Source organism: Panicum virgatum, chromosome 1K, assembly GCF_016808335.1.
Source record: "Panicum virgatum strain AP13 chromosome 1K, P.virgatum_v5, whole genome shotgun sequence".
Classification (NCBI taxonomy): Eukaryota; Viridiplantae; Streptophyta; class Magnoliopsida; order Poales; family Poaceae; genus Panicum; species Panicum virgatum.
The window spans coordinates 4802603-4821537 of NC_053136.1; the positions used below are offsets into that span (position 1 = coordinate 4802603).

The 18935-nt window shown below is 46.8% G+C and overlaps 4 protein-coding genes and 1 pseudogene across 5 annotated transcripts; 4 read left to right on the forward strand and 1 right to left on the reverse strand.

Annotated features, from left to right (window-relative positions):
- Window positions 1-2084: 2084 nt before the first annotated feature.
- Window positions 2085-4069, forward strand: LOC120659283 (CRIB domain-containing protein RIC10-like). 2 transcript variants are annotated; one of them, XM_039937397.1, is made up of 5 exons: window positions 2085-2432; window positions 2688-2773; window positions 2976-3094; window positions 3204-3291; window positions 3664-4069. In XM_039937397.1, exons 2-5 carry the CDS (start codon window positions 2716-2718, stop codon window positions 3903-3905), a joined length of 507 nt encoding a protein of 168 aa, XP_039793331.1. In that variant the 5' UTR covers window positions 2085-2432; window positions 2688-2715; the 3' UTR covers window positions 3906-4069. The 2 variants fall into 2 exon arrangements, with proteins under 2 accessions (XP_039793331.1, XP_039793405.1); XM_039937471.1 differs by having other exon boundaries at window positions 2088-2432; window positions 2976-3070.
- Window positions 4070-5012: 943 nt separating this feature from the next.
- Window positions 5013-6327, forward strand: LOC120651082 (early nodulin-like protein 3). Its single transcript, XM_039928449.1, has 2 exons — window positions 5013-5367; window positions 5484-6327. Exons 1-2 carry the CDS (start codon window positions 5190-5192, stop codon window positions 6137-6139), a joined length of 834 nt encoding a protein of 277 aa, XP_039784383.1. The 5' UTR covers window positions 5013-5189; the 3' UTR covers window positions 6140-6327.
- A 1573-nt stretch (window positions 6328-7900) lies between these two features.
- LOC120651091 lies at window positions 7901-8878 on the forward strand (annotated as a pseudogene).
- Window positions 8879-9138: 260 nt separating this feature from the next.
- Window positions 9139-11101, reverse strand: LOC120659411 (40S ribosomal protein S14-2). The gene is made up of 6 exons (XM_039937574.1): window positions 10944-11101; window positions 10103-10222; window positions 9965-10010; window positions 9797-9882; window positions 9576-9705; window positions 9139-9402 (listed from the first exon to the last, which is right to left on the reverse strand). The coding sequence occupies exons 1-6, from the start codon at window positions 10944-10946 to the stop codon at window positions 9335-9337; spliced, it is 453 nt and encodes a 150-aa protein (XP_039793508.1). The 5' UTR covers window positions 10947-11101; the 3' UTR covers window positions 9139-9334.
- A 4242-nt stretch (window positions 11102-15343) lies between these two features.
- Window positions 15344-15987, forward strand: LOC120659487. Its single transcript, XM_039937683.1, is given in 2 exon segments — window positions 15344-15727; window positions 15730-15987. Coding segments are annotated over 2 exon segments (366 nt in total). The 5' UTR covers window positions 15344-15481; the 3' UTR covers window positions 15850-15987.
- The last annotated feature ends 2948 nt before the right edge of the window (window positions 15988-18935 follow it).

Sequence of the window (18935 nt, forward strand, 5' to 3'; positions counted from 1 at the left end):
GCGCCGCCTGGCCTCTCTGTCGCCACCAGCTACCCGCCACTCCCGAGCCCGACGAGGACGGCGACGACGAGGTGGAAGTGGAATGGGTGGACGGTGCCATCGGAAGCAATTGAGCTTGCCGGCCTACCCACCAGGGAAGAAGAGAGGAGAGGGGGATGCTGTATATCCAAAGAGAAATTAAGACAGGCGGCTTGTTTGTCATCTTCAGTTCAAAGACAGAAATCCATGCTTGTGCAAGCACGAATTCTGTTCATTCAATTGATAATCTTCTTCATGTTGGATATGATCACCGTCATCAAGACCATCCTTCATCATTCATCAGAGGAGGAAGCCCGATGCTGACGAGAGGTCGTCCGCAATCTGTTGGAGTCCCTCATGAATCATGACCAGGCGCTGGAGTGAGTGGGTAACGCACCGCGGGATGTAGTCGAAGGACCATGTGGCGAGAGATCATTAACTCGCGAGAGAGAGAGAGAGAGAGAGAGAGAGAGAGAGAGAGAGAGAGACAGAGAGAGAGAGGGGTTTCAGCACGCAGTCATGTATCCCCAGTTCCCCACAATTCTATTCTAAATAAGAAACTCGCATACACTGATATACAGACCTGTGGTCTGCAACAGCTAAGTTCCAAGAAGAAGAAAAATGAGGTTGGAGATCAGAGCTGATCACATGCTGATCAAGCCATCTCCTAAGAACACTTGATGTTCTTGCCACGACTTGCAACGGCATTGGTGGGGTAGGTGCGAGGCATGACCAGATCTTGTCTCATGGGCGCCCATCACTTGCCAAATCGGAGCCAACCATGCAAATATGTGCTCTGTTATTCTTTCCTCTTCTTAATCCAGTCGGCAACAGCTTACAATACAGGCCTGCAACACTCGTAAGGATTCATAACTCTGACTTACCTAGCTGTGCTCATTTCTGTCATTAGTTTGCACCAGCAAAATTTATATTTATAAAAATGCGCATTGCTTTGTGTGCAACATAAATTCACAGTGCAGGCTTTTTATGTCCAAATTCAGAAAAAAAAGCTTTTCTATGCTGAGATAATCTAAGGGTTTATGTTGGGCATTGCATCACGCCATCACCAAGCAATTCTGAAAATGCTGACAAGTGACAAGGCACATGACAGATGGCTGTCACCTACTATTTCCTGCCCCCATAGAAATGGGCTCCTGACTTTTTTTCCTAAAAAAATATTTATAAAAGTATGTGTGAAGATGGACACCAGGTGAATGCTGATTTGCAGGAAGATAGAGAATGTCTAGTTTTATTTTATTTCTGTGCTGTGTTTAATTGGTCTGAGGTTGATGGTATCATTTGTCACACCTTCAGCCACTTAATTGGGAATTTTAATATAAATAGGATAAGGCAAGCAGCCTCGAGGGGATTGGCTGCTGATGTTGCACTTATCAGCTTGAAAAAATTCATGACATATAAATTAACCAAAGGGAATACATGGAAATGTTCAGGATATAAAGTTTTATCGAGCTGATGGAATGGGACAGATCATTCATCAAAAAGTGGTAGGTCAGACGTGTGCTTTCCAAGATAGAATCAGATCTCATAAACTGGGGTGTAGACTCCTACTTGATGTGGTGCCACTCTCCCAGATCTGCATGAATTTCATCTACTTTTCTGAACTAAATATCCTGCCTGGTCCCTGCTCATGTTACATGAAAACTTTATGCACATCTATATCAGGTAGAAAGAATAAGGTCTGCGATACGCTGAAGATGAAATTTCATTAGATTGCTGATCCCTGCTCCTAGGCTGTGCTGTGTGCTTTTCTGCTACCAGCAATGAAACAGTAGTATGCAATGTTGGTTGGAAGTGCAAGGACCAATGCACCATGAGGCACATATGACATACACTAACAGATTTTGAGCAGACATCGGGCCTGGAATCTTTAAGGCTTTGGGTAATTGAGCCGCTGATGTTAGTTTTGTATGGCTATCAGATGAATGTAGACATGCGTTGATGGTTGACAGTTAAAGTTTCTAGGGAACAATCCAGCTTTCTTCAGAACAAAATAAAAGGTTCAACTACTCATCAGGACTATGATATTGTCAATGAGTTCATATATTAACATCTAAACAAATGATCACCACATAAACTAAATCCATGTACAGCTAGCTTGCAAGCTAGAGCAGCACAAGTTGGTAGTTCTTCAGCAAAGACTGAATTGCACCAAATAATAAAATAAAGAAGAAGAACGAGAAGAGTTGTGGCCAACTAACTCGCCCCCATATTTAAGGAGTTGCTTTGCTACCTTCTTAGAAGATTTAGCTCCCTCTGCTTCCCACGCCTCTAAACCAGACTGCCTTGCTCATCTGCTTTTGCTTTGCTCTTCATCTTCAGAGCGAACTTGGTCTAACGATTCAGAAGCAAAGGCTGCTCGTCGGAGTTCTAAAACTGAGAGGCTAGTTCCTGAGGTAAGATGGCGGCTGCGCGTCGTTTTCTGTCTGTAATCCATTCTACTGTGTGCATCTTCGTCTCTGGCAATCTTTACGTCAACAATCTTTCTTTCTTTTTGAACATCAGGAGATGTGTATCCTTGTCATTTGTGCAAATTGTATCATTGTTCTTCCCTTTTCCTTTACCATGTCTAGTATAATTTATGTGTCATGAAAGCTAAAATCTTTTCTTCGTACTCTTAGAACATTTGATCTTATTATACATTCCTGTAGGAGCTCTTTTTCGCCAAGGGATTGACCAATGGCGATAAAGATGAAGGGGATCTTCAAAGGGCTGAAGATAATCTCTCAGATGTTTGGTAATAATCCCATCCTTCTCTATTTTTCTTTTGTTTTTATTTTTGCATTACTTATCCTTGAGTTTCTATGTTTTCTGTATCCAAATTCTAAAAATTTAATAGAAAAATTCATGAAAAATTTGTTCTGAAAAAGAGTCCCAACTAAAAGAAGAGGGTGAAAGCACAAGTACCTGATAAGACATGGACTTATGTTCTTTTGCAGTGCATAAAGAACATGAGATGGAGATCGGGTACCCTACAGATGTAAAGCATGTGGCTCACATAGGTCTGGGCACCAGTGACACATCTCCAAGCTGGGTAAAGAATATCATAACTTTGCAGGTTTTCCAATTGATCTTCTCGGCGACAGCCTACAGCATTTTCTTTTTGTCACGAGTCTGTTGTTCTCCAAACTTTTCAACTGATTGCTGATGTACATGATTCATTTCAGATGGCTGAATTCAAGGGAACAGAGGATTTGTCAGCAGGCCCTCTGAGCACAGCTGCGCAGTCAAGGCAGACTTCTTGGGCTTCTGCGGGTGATCCTCACCTCTGTCACTGCTTACCGTTTAAATATTCAGTCAACCAAATAGACTAAACGGCAAAATCAGATAAAGTTCCTTGATGATGTTATACGACGTTCCAGGCACGCCTTAAACAAATATGTGGCTAATAATCATACAGGCAGCACGAGTAATCATTAGTGCTTATAATTAGACCCCCTGAATCCTCTTGGCGATTTCATAATGGTAGTAGTGGCACAGCACTACACCAAGGACGTCTTGGTCGCTTGCATGTATGAAGTAGGAAATGAACACAAATTCGTTGAAGAATCTCACAGATCCTTTTTCTGATACAGACATTTGTTTTCAATTTGTTGGGCTGAATTTACTGAAATTTCTTTTCTGCAGACTTTGAGCAGCCAAGAAGCATGATGCCCATTGAGATCTTCCAGGACAACAGCAAGCCCGGCCAAGAGGGTCCCTCTTGCCATGACGCGCCAAGAGGAGGCCCGAGGAAGCCGAAGAGGAAGAAGAATAGGGCGTCGTCGCCTACCTCGTCTGCAAGGTCATCGTCTTCAAGGTCAAGAGCCTCATTCGCAACCGCGTACGACGCCTTCAGTGAGTCGCAAAGAGGGTTCCGGGTCGCCTGAATGGCAGAAAACCATGTGCGAATGCAGATCACCATGCCTGTAAATGTTTTCAGTTTAGGAAGACAGCTTGGTTTGGAATTGTTTGATTCTTTGTTTTCTTTTTTACAGTCAGACCTAGTTGGAAATCCAAAGGAAAATTGACTTAAATTAATGTTTGAAGAACATGCAGCCATCTCTAATCTTAGATTTCTTATCTGTAGACTCGTACTAGAGAGTCTCTGGATGATATGTCAGACTTCAGAAATTGGGTATGGATTCCTGACAAGATTAGGACTCTGCAAAGCTTCACATATTTTTTCAAGCACGTTGACAGCAAGTCCCAAACAGCTTGTGGTTTCGACAATATTTTCCAAGATATACAACTGTCAGGGACTCGTCGCCGTCGGCAACTCGGCATGCCTAGGTCCTGAGTACCGCCATTGATCATGCCACGTAGGGCCTACAAAACTGTCTTTCCACGCCATGACAGACGTGCCATCGACGAACATGATGCAATGTTTCATCATGTCTTAAGCACTTTGTTCAAGCGTTGCGCTAGAATTTCTACAAAAAAAATTGGGTTCATTTTTTTTAAAAAAGGTTGCAGTAGTTGAAGAGTTGGCAACAAAAATATTCAGGAATTACTTCTTTGCAATGCTGCAGCTGGGCTTCTGTTTCCCTTGCAAATGGGGAAAGCATAACCTCAGCACCAAGGTCATCAGGGACCCTATGCCATCCAGCACAGCCTACAGAGATGAACAGAAGAGCCTTGCAAGGACACAAAAGGTGAAACTTTCTGAAACAATTTTTTTTGACCTTCAACAATTTATGATTAACAAACCAGGTCCTTGCGCCGCTGATCCACTTAACTAGTCCATTAGCACATCGTTCCGTGACGATCGAAACGTATCAGCACACGCCACGTGTCCTAACTCCTAACAACGTTGGCAAAACATGGATTGTTAAATTGTTTGGAAATGGCAATTGCCTATGAGCCAAAGACTCATGCACAAGCTCTGAATATTCCAGCCGCCAATTGGCAATGCATCAGCTACGCCATGGATCTAGCAGGCAGGCATCCAGAGCACAGCAGAGCCAAGACGAGATGGAAAGGCGTGGTGCCATATGCTTTGGAAACATAGCTCAACGTGGCCATGGAAAGCAACGAACCCTACAGCTTGTAAAGCCATGGCCATTCACGCCTACAAATACGCAGCAAACCCATGGTTTTTCTACCTCCAGCAGAAGACTAGAGCACTTGCAACGCAAGCCTGACTTCACAGCTGCCTGCCTAGTTTCTCGCCCATGGCGAGGTCAAGTAGTTACGGCCTTGGGCTTGCTTGCTTCGCCGTCGCTGTTGCCGTCGCCGGCGCAACCCAGTTCACCGTCGGCGGCGCCAATGGCTGGAGCGTCCCCGGCGCCGCCGCGGAGCCCCTCAACACCTGGGCGGAGAGGACCAGGTTTCAGGTCGGAGACTCGCTAGGTAATTGACTGGCTCCGGTTCACATGTCGAATGCACGAAAACTTTCGGCTGCCATGCCATTGGTGATCATGAGAAATTCTCACGCCATGGGTGATGCCATGATCGTTTGGGCGCAGTGTTCGTGTACCCCAAGGACCGGGACTCGGTGCTGCTGGTGGATCCGGCGGACTACAACGCCTGCAACACGTCGTCGTACGTGAGGAAGTTCGCCGACGGCGACACCGTGTTCACGCTGGATCACTCCGGCGCCTTCTTCTTCATCAGCGGCGTAGAGGCCAACTGCCGCGCCAACGAGAAGCTCATCGTCATGGTCCTCGCAGCCGGCCGCAACGATACCGGCGGCGGCGCCGCGCCACCTCCGCCGACCGCTGCAGTGCCTCCGCCGGCGTCGACGTCTCCGCCTCCGCCGACCGCTGCTGCGCCTCCGCCGGCGTCGACGTCTCCGCCTCCCGCCAGCTCCGCCACCCCGCCGCCGCCGTCGTCGGCCGCCGCGTCGCCGCCGCCGCCCGCCCCCCGCGCGTCAGCTCCGGTGTCGTCGTCGACGCCGCCGCCGTCCGCCCGGGCCGGCGCCCCGGAGGCACCGCCGGCGCCCTCGGCGAGCTCTCCGGCTCCGAGCGCGCGTGGAACGACGCCGGCGAACTCGACGGGCACGCCATCGCCGCCGCGTCCCGCCGGCTCCAAGGACAGGAACGGCGCCGCCCTCGCGGTAGCCTCGGGCCTCGCCAGCTCGCTCGGGGCCTGCGCCCTTGGCTACGCCATGCTCGCTCTCTGAAGAATCAAGAAAGTGAAGTGAAGCTGATAGAACCACTGACCTACTGGCCCAACCAACGAGCTGAAAAACTAAATCGAGTAAATGTACATGTAAAGACGACGCGCGATTTGTACATGCTCTTGCAAATCTTTGTACTACCATTCGTTTTCCACCGGATGAATAAGAAAAATGAAACGATTCAGGAACAAGTGATGCTGCCTAAAGAGAGTGGAAGGGTGACCGTGTAGCGTAATGAAACCATTTCCCAATTGCGATTGCTGAAGTCTGGAGAAGAGAAAACAGATTGACTCGGCCAGACCAGACGAGGAGAAAGGAGACCCTGCCGCCGCAGCGCCGAGTAAGAGTAATCGTCGGCAAGCGCGCGGCCATGCCGGCGAGGACGCGGCGGCGGCGCTGACAAGCCCGAGCCGCCGGCTGCCGCATGTTTGCCAAGCAAGTCGCCTGAGGTGGGCCGACCCCAGGTAAAAACGGTGACTCAGGTGATGGGCCAGAGGACTCTCTATACTCTTGGGCCTTAAGTTCGGGCCGGCCCGAGTTACAAATGGGCTGGAAGATTCACGGCCCATTTTAGTTCGAAGATTAAGGTTGCCAGACCCGCGCGCGCGCCGTTCTTCTTGATACGGCTCTAGCCTTTTTCTGGGTGGGCCACGTCTAGTTGCAGAATCCTATAAAGTTCTTTTTCTTCCATCTCATCACTTTTTCTTTGGCCCCGTCAGATCAATCCGCACAAAAGACCAGTGGCAGTTTGCATTTGTAGATGCAAGTATATGGTCTGGATCATTAGATCGAGCAATCAACTATTGAGGTGTATAATAAATAAATAAAAAACTATAGAAGTGTAGGGATTCTTTTTTTTTTCTTTTGAATTACAGGGTGCAGGGATTCTTCATTCTTCTTCCTCCCAACCAAAATCTTAAATCTCATCGGCCATTACAGAGCTTATCCTCCTCGTCCTCCCAACCAAAATGGCACCGGCCATTTCAGACCCTATCCACAGTCTGAAACTCTGAATCACTGACAGGCTAGTGAAACAAGCCATGAACTTTTCGATCCACTGCCATTCAGGGGAGGGGAGCATCGATTCTTCGCGGCAAAGGCAAACCGCAAACCCAACGGGAATATGGGATTGCATAAGGCACGGCACACACCAACGGCCGAGCTGGAGCACGTGCTCTGCGCAGCGCCGCTCGAGGCGGCGACCGACCGGCCAAAGCAAGGTACCCCACCCACGGCCTGCAAGGCCTCTCCTCCTCGAGCCCTCGCGATCCGGGGGAGGGGGGGTCCGCCTACAAATACGCGACATGGGGTGTGTCGCGAAAAGTTTGCGAAAAAGTTGGTGTAGCATGTTTCGGTTTTATTTGACAACTATTGTCTAACCATAAAGTAATTAGTCTCAAAAGATTCTTTTCGTTATTTACAACCAAACTGTATAATTAGTTATATTTTTTTAACTATATTTAATACTTCATACATGGAACGGCGGATCCAAAGGGGGGATGGGGGGCTCCACCCCCTACGGGCTGCAACCTCCATTGGAACAAGGGGAGCTAGAGGAGGAGAAAATGAAGAGAGAAAAAAAAGAAGAAAAAGAAGAAGGCTTCAGCCCCCCTATGGCTGTGACCTGGATCAGCTACTGCATGCATATATCATAAAATTCGATATGCATGTATTGTAAGATTTGATGTGATGTGCGTTAGTAAACTTTTCGCGCAACTAACACACAGCATGTCCCTCTCCATCCCGAGGCTTTTTTTATATTCCTGGTGTTGCAGGCACTGGGACAGCGGCGGGATCCATAGCTTGCACTGTACTCCTAGTTGCTTCGTAGCCATGGCGACGAGGAGGTCCTGTGGTCTGGTGCTCGCCTGCTTCGCCCTCCTGGCCGCGACCGCCGGCGCGGCGCAGTACAAGGTCGGCGGCGACAATGGCTGGGCTGTGCCGGCCGCCGGCGCCGAGCCCTTCAACACCTGGGCCGAGAAGACCAGCTTCCAGATCGGCGACACGCTCCGTGAGTGCCGATAGCATTTGAATCGATTCGATTCACCCCTGCTCTCTCTCTCTCTCTCTCTCTCTCTCCTCTAGCTCCGGTCAGGCAGCTCGTGACCTGCTGACCTTGCATTCTTGCTCGTGGCAGTGTTCGTGTAACCCAAGGACAATGACTCGGTGCTGCTGGTGGAGCCGGCCGACTACAACGCCTGCAACACCTCCTCCTACGACCAGCGCTTCGACGACGGGAGCACCACCTTCGCGCTCGACCGCGCCGGCGCCTTCTTCTTCATCAGCGGCGTCGAGGCCAACTGCCGCGCCAACGAGAAGCTCATCGTCATGGTCGTCGGCGGGGCAGGCGCGCCGGGGGGGGGGGGGGGGGGGGGGTCGCCCTCGCCGACGCCGTCCGCGCCGGCGCCCTCGAGCGGCGGGGACGCCAAGGCGCCACCGACTTCCTCCTCGCCCAACGCTCCGGCGCCCAAGAACTCCACGGCCAAGGGCGCGCCTCATGCCGCCGGCGGCCGCGGCGACAAGAACGGCGCCGCCGGCCTCACCGTCGTTGGTTTCCTCGCCTCGTTTGTAGGCTGCATTGCCTATGCCACGCTTGCTTTCTGAAACCCTGTGGATGCAGTGATTTTCGTCGTGTAACCGTGTGTGTGAACAAAGTTTATCTTTTGTGTTCGTTCTACGATCCGGCAGAAAACAAGTGCTGGATCGACATCTGATCATAATGCTAACAGTATTGGAGTGTAAGAATTTGTCAAAACGTTTGGTTTGAGAAACCACCACATTCTACCATCACTCCATCACTGAAGAGTGAACATTTCAGAATTGGCTGCTGCAACTGGCATATCAACAAAGCGACAGAACTTCCTTTCAAAAAAAAAGCGACAGAACTAAAAAGAAGTGAAATGTTTTGGCCTGGGAACTGGTCACATGTATCCTCAGCATATTGGCGTCCAACAAGAACGAAACAGCATTTCCACACATGAATCAAAGTAAGATCATAAAACAAACGAAAGCATAATTAATAGACTTGAGATTGATTGTGAGCAAAATTTTCTTAACCAAAAGAATCGCCAAATTGGCAGACAGTCAATAATCCAGAACACTGAGCAAAACAAAACCCAAGCTTCACCGGAACATTTAAGCTATATAAGAATATTTAAATAGAGGATTCTCCACAAAAATGACAGGAAAAAAAAACATCTACAGCCTCCTTCCTCTCCTGCCACCCTTTCTGCGAGTGCTGTCAGTGGGAACCGGGGTCACATCCTCTGCAAAAAACAAACAGGCATCAAATTACTGCTATGCCCATATGATTGTTCATTACAGAGCCTTGCATGACATGAGAAAACAATGTGATTTTGCTAGACAGACCAGAAAAATAACAGTATTGGAAACAAGACATCTACATTCTTCAGAAGTATTTGAAGGCTGTCAAACTTACCAATGCGTCCGATTTTCATGCCAGATCGAGCGAGTGCCCTGAGAGCAGACTGAGCACCAGGTCCAGGTGTCTTGGTCTTGTTGCCCCCAGTGGCGCGGAGCTTAATGTGCAAAGCAGTAATACCAAGCTCCTGAAAGTTTAATGAATAATGAACAGACATGAATAAAGTATATTAAAGAAAGGAAACTGGTCCAACAAGACAATTATGTTCACATACAAACCTTGCAACGCTGGGCCACATCCTGAGAAGCAAGCATAGCGGCATATGGAGATGATTCGTCACGATCAGCTTTGACCTTCATGCCACCTGCAAGAAATAAGGTATGATTTTGTTTCAAATTTGTTCTCATCATATATTATGAGAAAGAAAAAAAGAGATAGGATCGTACCAGTGATACGAACAAGTGTCTCCCTCCCAGACAAATCAGTGACATGCTGCACATTGAGGCCAAAGCTCATCAGATCAGACACTTGCAGTGGCGTGAGCTTAAGACTGCAGAGCATGTGATTGTCAAAACAGCACTTACGATGAATGTGTCATTGAAGGATGCAAAGACATGAGCTACTCCGAAGACATGCTCCCCTTCACGGACAGTGGGTCCAAGAGTTACAGTCTCCTCCTTGGGCTCCCTGGTCTTCCTCTTCGACTGACATGACAAATCACATCACAGTTAGCTGACGATGGAGTTGCTAAATTGCACAAGGTTTCAATACTATGCATCTGGTGAGCCCAATTTACTAATATGTCACACTGAAACAATCGGACAAAATGCAGAAGCTGGACAACAATGGCAACAAGCATCATAAGTTTAATCTGTCCTACAAACTAAAATATATATTCCTTATTATACAGAGAGCTAACCAGGTTAAAACAAACTAAGGAATGATCCAGATATTCTATATCATATCTGTATTTTTTTTGGGTGCAAATGCGCACAAACAGCCTCAGAAGAAAAGCACATCTTGCAGGTCATGTGAGACGGGGATAAACAACCGCACTTCGTCAAGCGATCGAATGCAGTCCATGCCTAACTAGTACTTGCAATCTATCTCGTTAATAACCTATCACAAAAGCATATCAAATCATTTAACAGCCCCTGGGAACAAGGGAACATATAACAAACAATTTCTCAGGCATGCCAGCGTGTCCATGTTTCTCATCCCGAACTCCTCGTCAGCCATTCCTAACTCCTAACTCGCCTTCGCCTTCCAGGCCAACAACTCCAATTCCAAAACAATGAGCAGCCACGACGCTAAAATCACACCACTACGGTTTCACACCGCACCGCAGCCTACGAATCCGCGCACGATCTAGGAAGCCACAGGAACTACAGGCAGGAGGTAGACCGAGGGATCACGGCGGCTCACCATGGCGGGGGCGAAGCGATGTGACCGGCGCGTCCTTCTGCTTCCGCCCCTCTCAAGATCGCTAGCGCGCCGCCGCCGGAACCACGGGGAGGAAAGTGACGCTGCAGTTTTATACGAAGGGCGGCGCGCACGAGATAGGGTTGGTTCATCGGTTGGAGGGCTGCCGGCCCCCGCCAACTTCGGCAAATGGGCCGAGGATGCCATATTGGGCCCGTATTCTAATCCAAAGAGGCTGGCATTAGTGGGCTTTATGTGGATGGCGTATGATTTCGGCCCATATGGTTTTTTATGAAGGTAAAACTGTGGAGGAGTTCTCCAATTTCCATTAAATAAAAGAGAACAACATAGAGAGTACATAGATACTTATAAATGTGGAGGGGGGGGGGGGTAGGAGAGGGGAGAATGTACAAAGAGTGTCTACTCAAGTGGATAACCAACTCTCGACTGGGCTTTCTTATCATGGCTAAATCTTAGTGATTGTAGCTTGACTTGATCTTTGAATCTCATGGTCCAAAGACTGAGGGAACATCTTGCACCATCAAAGATAATTGCATTGCGAAGTTTCCAAATTTCCCATGCTGCAATTAGAACCATCTCCATGAAAAAGGAGTGAGGTGAGGCCTGCCTAACTTGCATAATTCTGGTATGAATGTCCAGAGATAAATCCCACTGTATATGTATTTTCGTCCAGCATCTCTCAGCAAAAGGGCAGGCAAATAGCAAATGATCTATATCTTCATCAACTCTAAGATGACAGAGTACACAATGCCATCCTCCTTGAATGTTGAAATTTCGTCTTCTGAGCATTACCTTGGTATTTAGTTTGTCAACTAACACAAGCCATGCAAAGAATTTAATTCTCGGAGTACATTGACATTTCCATAGCAAAGAAAAGGATCGAGGAGCATCCAGTGTTGAAAAGGCCAGCTTATAAAGCTTTTGCGAGGAGTATCTGTCATTGCCCCAAAGGAAAGCCCAATGATCATGTGTAGCAGGGTCATATGGAATGGCAGATATAAGTTCTTGCATTTCAGCTAGCTCATCAAAGGCTTGTTGGGAGAGAGGGAGATTAAAAATTGAGGCTAAATCAGGTGCTTGCATGATTTCTTTGACTGATGTAGAGCTGTTGGAAGCATGCTGAAACAGGTTTGGGAATCTCTGATTTAGAACCACTAGACACCAAAGATCCTCCCAAAATAGGACAGTGGAGCCATTTCCAAGAGAGCACTTGGCAATTCCTCTGTACAAAACATTTAGCCTCAGAACATTCTTCCACCAAAAGGATCCTACCTCTGATAATATGTATTCCAAATAAGATTCACCCAAGGCACATCATGTCTAGAATAAAACTTGTGGAGCTGCTTTAATAATAATGCATCATTCTGAATCCTCAGATTGATCACCCCAAGACCTCCTTTTTCTTTTGGCCTCTGGACCATTGGCCATGCGGCCAAGTGGCCACTCTTTTGTCTTGTTCATTTCCCCTCCAGAGATATTGTTTTCTTGCTCTGTCTATATTATCAATTACACCTTTATGGAGTTTGATAGTACACATTGTGTAAGTAGTAATTGGGGAGATCACTGAATTAACTAATTGCAATCTGCCAGAGAGTGAAAGAAGTGAAGAGCATCCATTGAGCCTCCTTTCAATTTTAGCCATCAAAGAGAACATATCCTCAATTTTCGGCTTGGTTGTGCCCATAGGCAAACCTAGATAGGTGAAAGGCATGGTCCCAACTGTGCAACCAAAAGTTTGTGCAAGATTTTCTGTTTTCTCAGGAGACACATTTATGGGGATCATTGAGGATTTGCTGTAATTCACATGCAGCCCAGTGGAATCAGCAAATGTGTTTAGCAAAGACTTTAGGCACACCAATTGCATTGCATCAGCTTGAACTAGTAGGAGTGTATCATCAGCATATTGCACTATAGGAAAATCCATATCTAGTATTGGCAGAGGAGCTTTTAGAATACCCAAGCTAAAAGCTTTGTTGACAATGCATTGTAGAAGATCAGCTGCTAAGACAAAAAGAAGTGGTGATAAGGGATCACCCTGCCGAACTCCTCGTTTACATTTGAATTGTTTCCCAGGGATCTCATTCAGCAAGACCGAGGATTTCCCTGAGTCCATAATCAGTTTCATCCACTGCAACCATTTTGGAGGAAAGCCCAAATGCTCCATCATCTGAAAAATGGTGGAATGTTCTACAGTGTCAAAAGCTTTTGCGAAATCCAATTTGAGGATTAGAATTTCCTTCTTGGACTGATGACATTGGTGTATGTATTGAAAGGATCATGCCAGACAATCTTGAACTGTCCTATTTCTGATGAAGCCATATTGGTTGACATGTATTAGCTGAAGGATGATCAATTGCAGCCTATCTGCTAGAAGTTTGGTCAGTATCTTGGTGCTAGAATTAAGGAGGGAGATTGGCCTGAAGTCATTGACACTTTCAGGATTTATGACTTTTGGAACCAAGGTGATATAAGAGTAATTAATGGATTCAAGATCCAGTTGCCCATCAAAGAAATCCTCACAAAGCTTATAAATGTCCTCTTTAATTATATTCCAGCATTTCTTCAGAAACATACCATTGAAACCGTCAGGTCCTGGAGCCTTGTCAACTGGTATATGCTTTATTACCATGTCAATTTCCTCAGTTGTAAAAGGTTGAACTAGTTCTGACAGATCAGTATGAGTCTGAACCAAACTTGATAAATCAAAATGCATTATTGGAGAAGAAGTTATTCCCATTTTGTTCTTGAAAGAGCTCCAGAGTAAGGCAGCTTTAACTCATGATCACTAACAAACATTCCACTATCATCTCTAAGCTATGGGATGGAATTTCTTCTATATGTCAGAGTGGCCATAGCATGGAAATATTTGGTACATTCATCACCCAACCTTATTCTATTTACTGTATGTTTCTTTCTCCAATATATATTTTTATATCTTAAGAGCTGTAACACTTTTGTTTTAATGGTCTTTCTCAGGTTCCATTCCATCAGAGCTAAGGATCTACATTCTTCCAGGGAGTCTAGGAAGAAGATAACCTTGTTGCAGTTGTCTATGAAAGCAGTAAGGTTAGAAAGTTTTTTTTGCTCCATTGCTTCAAGGAGTATCTTAGGTTTTTAAGCTTAAGAGATAGGGTAGAGGCAGAATTTCCTCGAGCTTGTCCAGGAGATGACCAGCTTGCTTTGACTGTATCTAGGAAGCCTGGGTGCTCAGACAAAAAAATCTCAAACCTGAAGACTGTCGACTTTGGAATGCTTGTTCCAATCATTATCTTACAGGGGATGTGGTCAGATATGGGCTTTGACATTGGGTGTACCATAGTATTTGGGTATTGAGTTGTCCAATTCACTGAAGTAAAGAACCAGTCTAGCTGTTCTAAGAGAGAATTCTGCTGCATATTGCTCCAAGTGAAAACCTTTCCTTTTGGGTCCATATGGTTAGAACGTTGCCGAGCCAACTTTTCCTTTTTTTTTCTCAAAAAAGCCAACTTTTCCTTTGAAAAAGGAAAGAAACACAATAGATACTAGCTGCGTGAATCTTCTCTCAAATTCGATTTGCTCAAAACAAAAATCTGTTAAATCCGATGGCCACCGGCGTCCAGAAAAAAAAATAATGTTCGTGTCTCGGTTCCTGCGCCGTACGGGGCACGGCATGGCAGCCTCGCCTCACATGCTTCCGGCACGTGGACAACGCCGGCCGCATGGACGGAAAACGACGCCGGCCGCGTCCCGGTCCCGGCGTCCGTGCGCTCCGCCGCCGGTCGCCATCGCCAGCCGTCGAGTGGCCACAGATTTCGTGGCGCGCCAGGCACCGCGGGAGGACAGGGATTTTCTGGAGTGCGCCGGGGGGTAGAACAAATTAACCGTGGACGGCCGGGGTGGCCACACGCAGAGCCCCGCACGGGCGCGCCGTGGCGCGCCAGCCACGTCGCCGCCCCCGGCCGGCGGCCGTCGCGGCGGGGGGCACCCGCCGTTAAACCGAAAAGGCGCCATCAGCACGGCGGCAGCGACGACGCCGACGCGCCCGCGCCACATTAACTCCGCCGTGGAGTGCCCCGCCGGCTCGCCGTCGCCGTCAGCCGCCGCCGCGTCGCGCATGGAGACAGCGCGGCACGCTTCCTTGCTGCCTCCCGAAACGAAAGGCAGGTGCTGACCTGTCTGGCTAGAGTTGAGCGGCTAGTGGCTTTGACGTGCAGGCTAACGGGATTCGCACAGTTGTGCGATCCGCCTGCGAGAGGCGACGCCGCCGTCCACGTCGCGCCGCCGTGTGGCCCACGGAGTCGCACGTAGCCGGCCGGGCTTGGAGCGAGAGCACGGCGTCCGCACGCAGCTGCTCGTCGCGCTCCCGGTATAAATACGCGCCCTGGCGTCGCGATTGCACAAGGCACAAGAACTCGTGCAGCTGCAAGCCACGCACGCCAAATAAAGCACACCGTACCAGCAAATAAAATTAGCCCCGTGCTGCTTGCTGCAGAGCGAGTAGAGATACTGCGACTGTCTTAAGTGTTTGGTTAATTGACGTCATGGCGAAGGCGCAGACGGCGGCGAGGTTCGTGACGGAGGTGGCGCCGCCGCCGGTGGTGGCGGTCATGCGGCGGAGGAAGGTGCCGAGGAGCCTGGACACCATCGCGGAGGACGACAGGGAGCAGCTGGCGGCATGCGGCCCGGCGTCGGACCACCAGGGCTTGGCGGCGGCGTGGTCGTCCAGGAGGGCGGCGCCAGCGCCGGCGCGGGAGCGCGCGGGCCGGTTGATGAGGGAGCTCAGCAAGTCAGCAGGCACTTCTTGGACGCCCACGGCCAGCAGGCCGGCTCCGGCGCCTGGGAGAGTGGCCGCAAGCTAGGCCGCCGGCGAGTCGTGCGTGTGCAGGAGTTGCACGAGAACTGTGCATGAAGGGAGAAATAGTAGTGAGCCGTGGGCATGGGCGTGGGTGTGGGCGTGGTTGTGTGGGGGAGGAATATTTTGTAGCGCTTCCATCTGTACGCGCTCATTCACGATCCTTCAGATAAATTTAATTTCATTACAGTATAACTAGCAAGATGTCCCGCGCTAGGGATGCTAGTTTTTATTCTACTATCTTCATCAATCTTTAAATTTCATACATACATACATACATACACCTATATTGTTAAGAAAAACCGATTAGCTCGGAAGGACGGCCCCACTAACTTTGCTTTAAGAAGAGCCCCCCCCCCCCCCCCCCCCCCCCAAAGACTGGTCGGGGCAAGAACCTCACCAGCATCTGCTTCTTTGTCAGCTTGGGATTCATTTACAACTAATGGGAGATGAGCAAAAATGCAGCACCCAGGGTTCGAGCCCTGCGTAGGTGGCACCTCTATTGGATGCTCCACCATTGAGCTATACACTTATCTGCTTGTACACCTATATTGTTATACATCTGCTGTCTCTTTTATGCTCACCATTCTCTATGGCGGTCATCACACAAAATCTGGCTCGTGTTAACTTTTCTTTTATATAATTTCTTTTACTTATAGTTGTTCACTGTAAGTTATGCTATTAAATTGTGCTTTGTTATCATTATTCCAATAAATTTTTAGATTGTTAACATGCTCCTTAAATTGCACATTAATGACCATGTTCTGTTGGGCCTCATCTCCTTCAAAAATTGCTTAGTTTTGACTTTAGTGGTGAGATCATATTTTTGATGGAGCTAAAACTATTTTTAAAAGATATTTGGCAAAACAACTTTCTTAGTGGTAATCTGGTAACTCTAAGAGCACTTTAGAACTTAAGGAGGAAGGAGAATTTGGTGAAACCATTTTTTGTGGTCCTCTCTATTATAAGCCGCTCCAAGATTTCATTTGGACTTTTGGCTAATGTCATTTTATTTTTATGTATTTATTAGGACTTTACCAAAAGCTGTTGGAGAATCCCCCAACAAACAGACCCTAATACTTTATGTATTTGGTGGGACTTTACCAAAAACTATTTTCTTTCCTATTTTGCTTCTTAATCTATATATACAAATCAACTATTATTTAATTCCAGTTTTATAATTTTCAAATTTATCTATTTATTAGCCGTATTCGATATGGATTCTTTGGTAATTTCCTTATACTTTCAATTTTGAATTAAGCTATTTACTAATTGTAACTCTATTTTGACCAACTACTAATTTTATAATTTTTATAAACTTGAATTTAGCTATTTACTAATTATGTTGTATGAACTTTTAATCAACTGCTAATTTTCTTTTTTTAATTCGAAATGTAGTTACTTACTAATCGTATTCGAAATGAATTATTTGGTCATGTTCTATTCTTAGTTTATCAATTCTGAATTCTTAGTTGTACACTGTATGAACTTTTTAGATTAGTTTAAATTGTTATATCTTAATAAAATCTAACAGAATCAATATTTTTTTTGGATTAACTCTTCAGTGAACATGATGGCTGATATATTAATATTTTTCTCCTCTTTTAAAGCTGATTTGTTACAGGTAGAGTTGTATTAGTTCGATATGTGGTACAATTGTATTAGTTTAATCTAAGTGTTGTCTAGTTGTAAATCCATGCATTCTCATCGGTTACACATATGTTGTGTTGATTATTTATTATTTGAAAATTATAAAAATTATCTATTTATTAATAATTGCTATGCACAAATATTGCTAACTGGTTTGATATTATTTTTGTTAAATTTGATCTGTTCCATAAGATTCTAGGAGCTTGTTAACAAATGACAATAATGTTTTGTTATTCTATTTCATCACAAAATGTTTAAGCAATGTATCTCAGTCTCTAGAGCTCATAAACTACAAACTTTTAGTGCACGACTGTAAGGATCACCGGGGTGTCCGACCCTAGAGGGGGAGGGGGTGAATAGGGTCGCTAATCGCTTTTCTATCCTAGGGCTCAATCTAATTGCATAAGATAAACCTAACACGTCCTACACATGCTAGTTATGACTAAGGTTTATCTATGCTACCCTCTACTTACCCCAAAAGACTTGCCACCTATAGCCAATCCTAATCAAACTAACTAGGAAAGTAAAGGTAAGCAAGAAAGAGTAAATGCGGAAACGTAATGCGGTAAGTAAAGCGGTAAGGGAGAGGATATGCAAACTCCCGTGAAGACACCAAGACACATGATTTAACGTGGTTCGGTTAGGACACCAAAGTCCCTCCCTACGTCCACGGCCACTTGCTCACAAAGAACAAGTGTGATGCCGAGTCTCTTCGCTTGATCACCGTCTTGCCACGCCTCCAAGGCTCCCGACAAGCAAAGGCTAAGTGACGCCAAGTCACAAAGACGAGGTCACCGCCACCGTCTATCTCGAAGCGTCACCACGGCACCGTCTTCACTATCTTGGAGCTTTAACACCAAGTAGGGGCCTCCTTCCCCGCACAAAGTGTCGTTGCCACTCCACACCAAGTCGGAGGGTCACACGACGAGTACACAAGGTGCTTGCCGCAGCAAGGCTTTCTCTCAAGCTAGTTCTCTCAAGAACTAAGCCTAAACAAGCACTAAGCACTCTCACAAGTGTGCTTAAGCCTATATGATGTACAATGAAGCTCTATGGTGGTTGGAGATGATCTTTAGCTCTTGTATACTTCCTTGAACTCCAGCACTGTCAAATGGTGCGGCCTTGGGGGTATATATAGGCAGCACAAGCAAATATAGCCGTTGGAGAAAAGCTGCCAGAAATGTGCTTAACACCGGTTAATCCGATGCTCCCCAAATTGCCATCGTCGGTTTAACCGGTGATACTAAACTGCCCACTAAAAACTAGCCGTTACGTGTACGGGCAATCAACCGACGCAATCGACCGGTGCATGTAATATTAGCGTCGGTTTAACCGGTGAGTGCAACTGTCCTCTGATCCTTGAAAAACAAACTCTCTGGACAACTGCACCGACACCATTAACCGGTGCATCATCGGTTCATCCGATGTATGCATTTTTCTTGGTCTGCTTCTGCCATTGCACCGACGTATTCAAACTTCCTATCGTCGGTTCA

What these genes read in the sequence shown, in the direction of transcription:
- LOC120659283 (XM_039937397.1), top strand. Translation starts at nt 2,716, where the DNA reads ATGGCGATAAAGATGAAGGGGATCTTCAAAGGGCTGAAGATAATCTCT. An exon ending in GATAATCTCTCAGATGTTTG is followed by an intron (nt 2,774 to 2,975) that starts GTAATAATCCCA and finishes GTTCTTTTGCAG; the next exon opens with TGCATAAAGAACATGAGATG. An exon ending in GACTTCTTGGGCTTCTGCGG is followed by an intron (nt 3,292 to 3,663) that starts GTGATCCTCACC and finishes TCTTTTCTGCAG; the next exon opens with ACTTTGAGCAGCCAAGAAGC.
- LOC120651082 (XM_039928449.1), top strand. Translation starts at nt 5,190, where the DNA reads ATGGCGAGGTCAAGTAGTTACGGCCTTGGGCTTGCTTGCTTCGCCGTC. An exon ending in TCAGGTCGGAGACTCGCTAG is followed by an intron (nt 5,368 to 5,483) that starts GTAATTGACTGG and finishes GTTTGGGCGCAG; the next exon opens with TGTTCGTGTACCCCAAGGAC.
- LOC120659411 (XM_039937574.1), bottom strand. An exon ending in CCTTCAATGACACATTCATC is followed by an intron (nt 10,011 to 10,102) that starts GTAAGTGCTGTT and finishes CTCAATGTGCAG; the next exon opens with CATGTCACTGATTTGTCTGG. An exon ending in ATGTGGCCCAGCGTTGCAAG is followed by an intron (nt 9,706 to 9,796) that starts GTTTGTATGTGA and finishes TTAAACTTTCAG; the next exon opens with GAGCTTGGTATTACTGCTTT.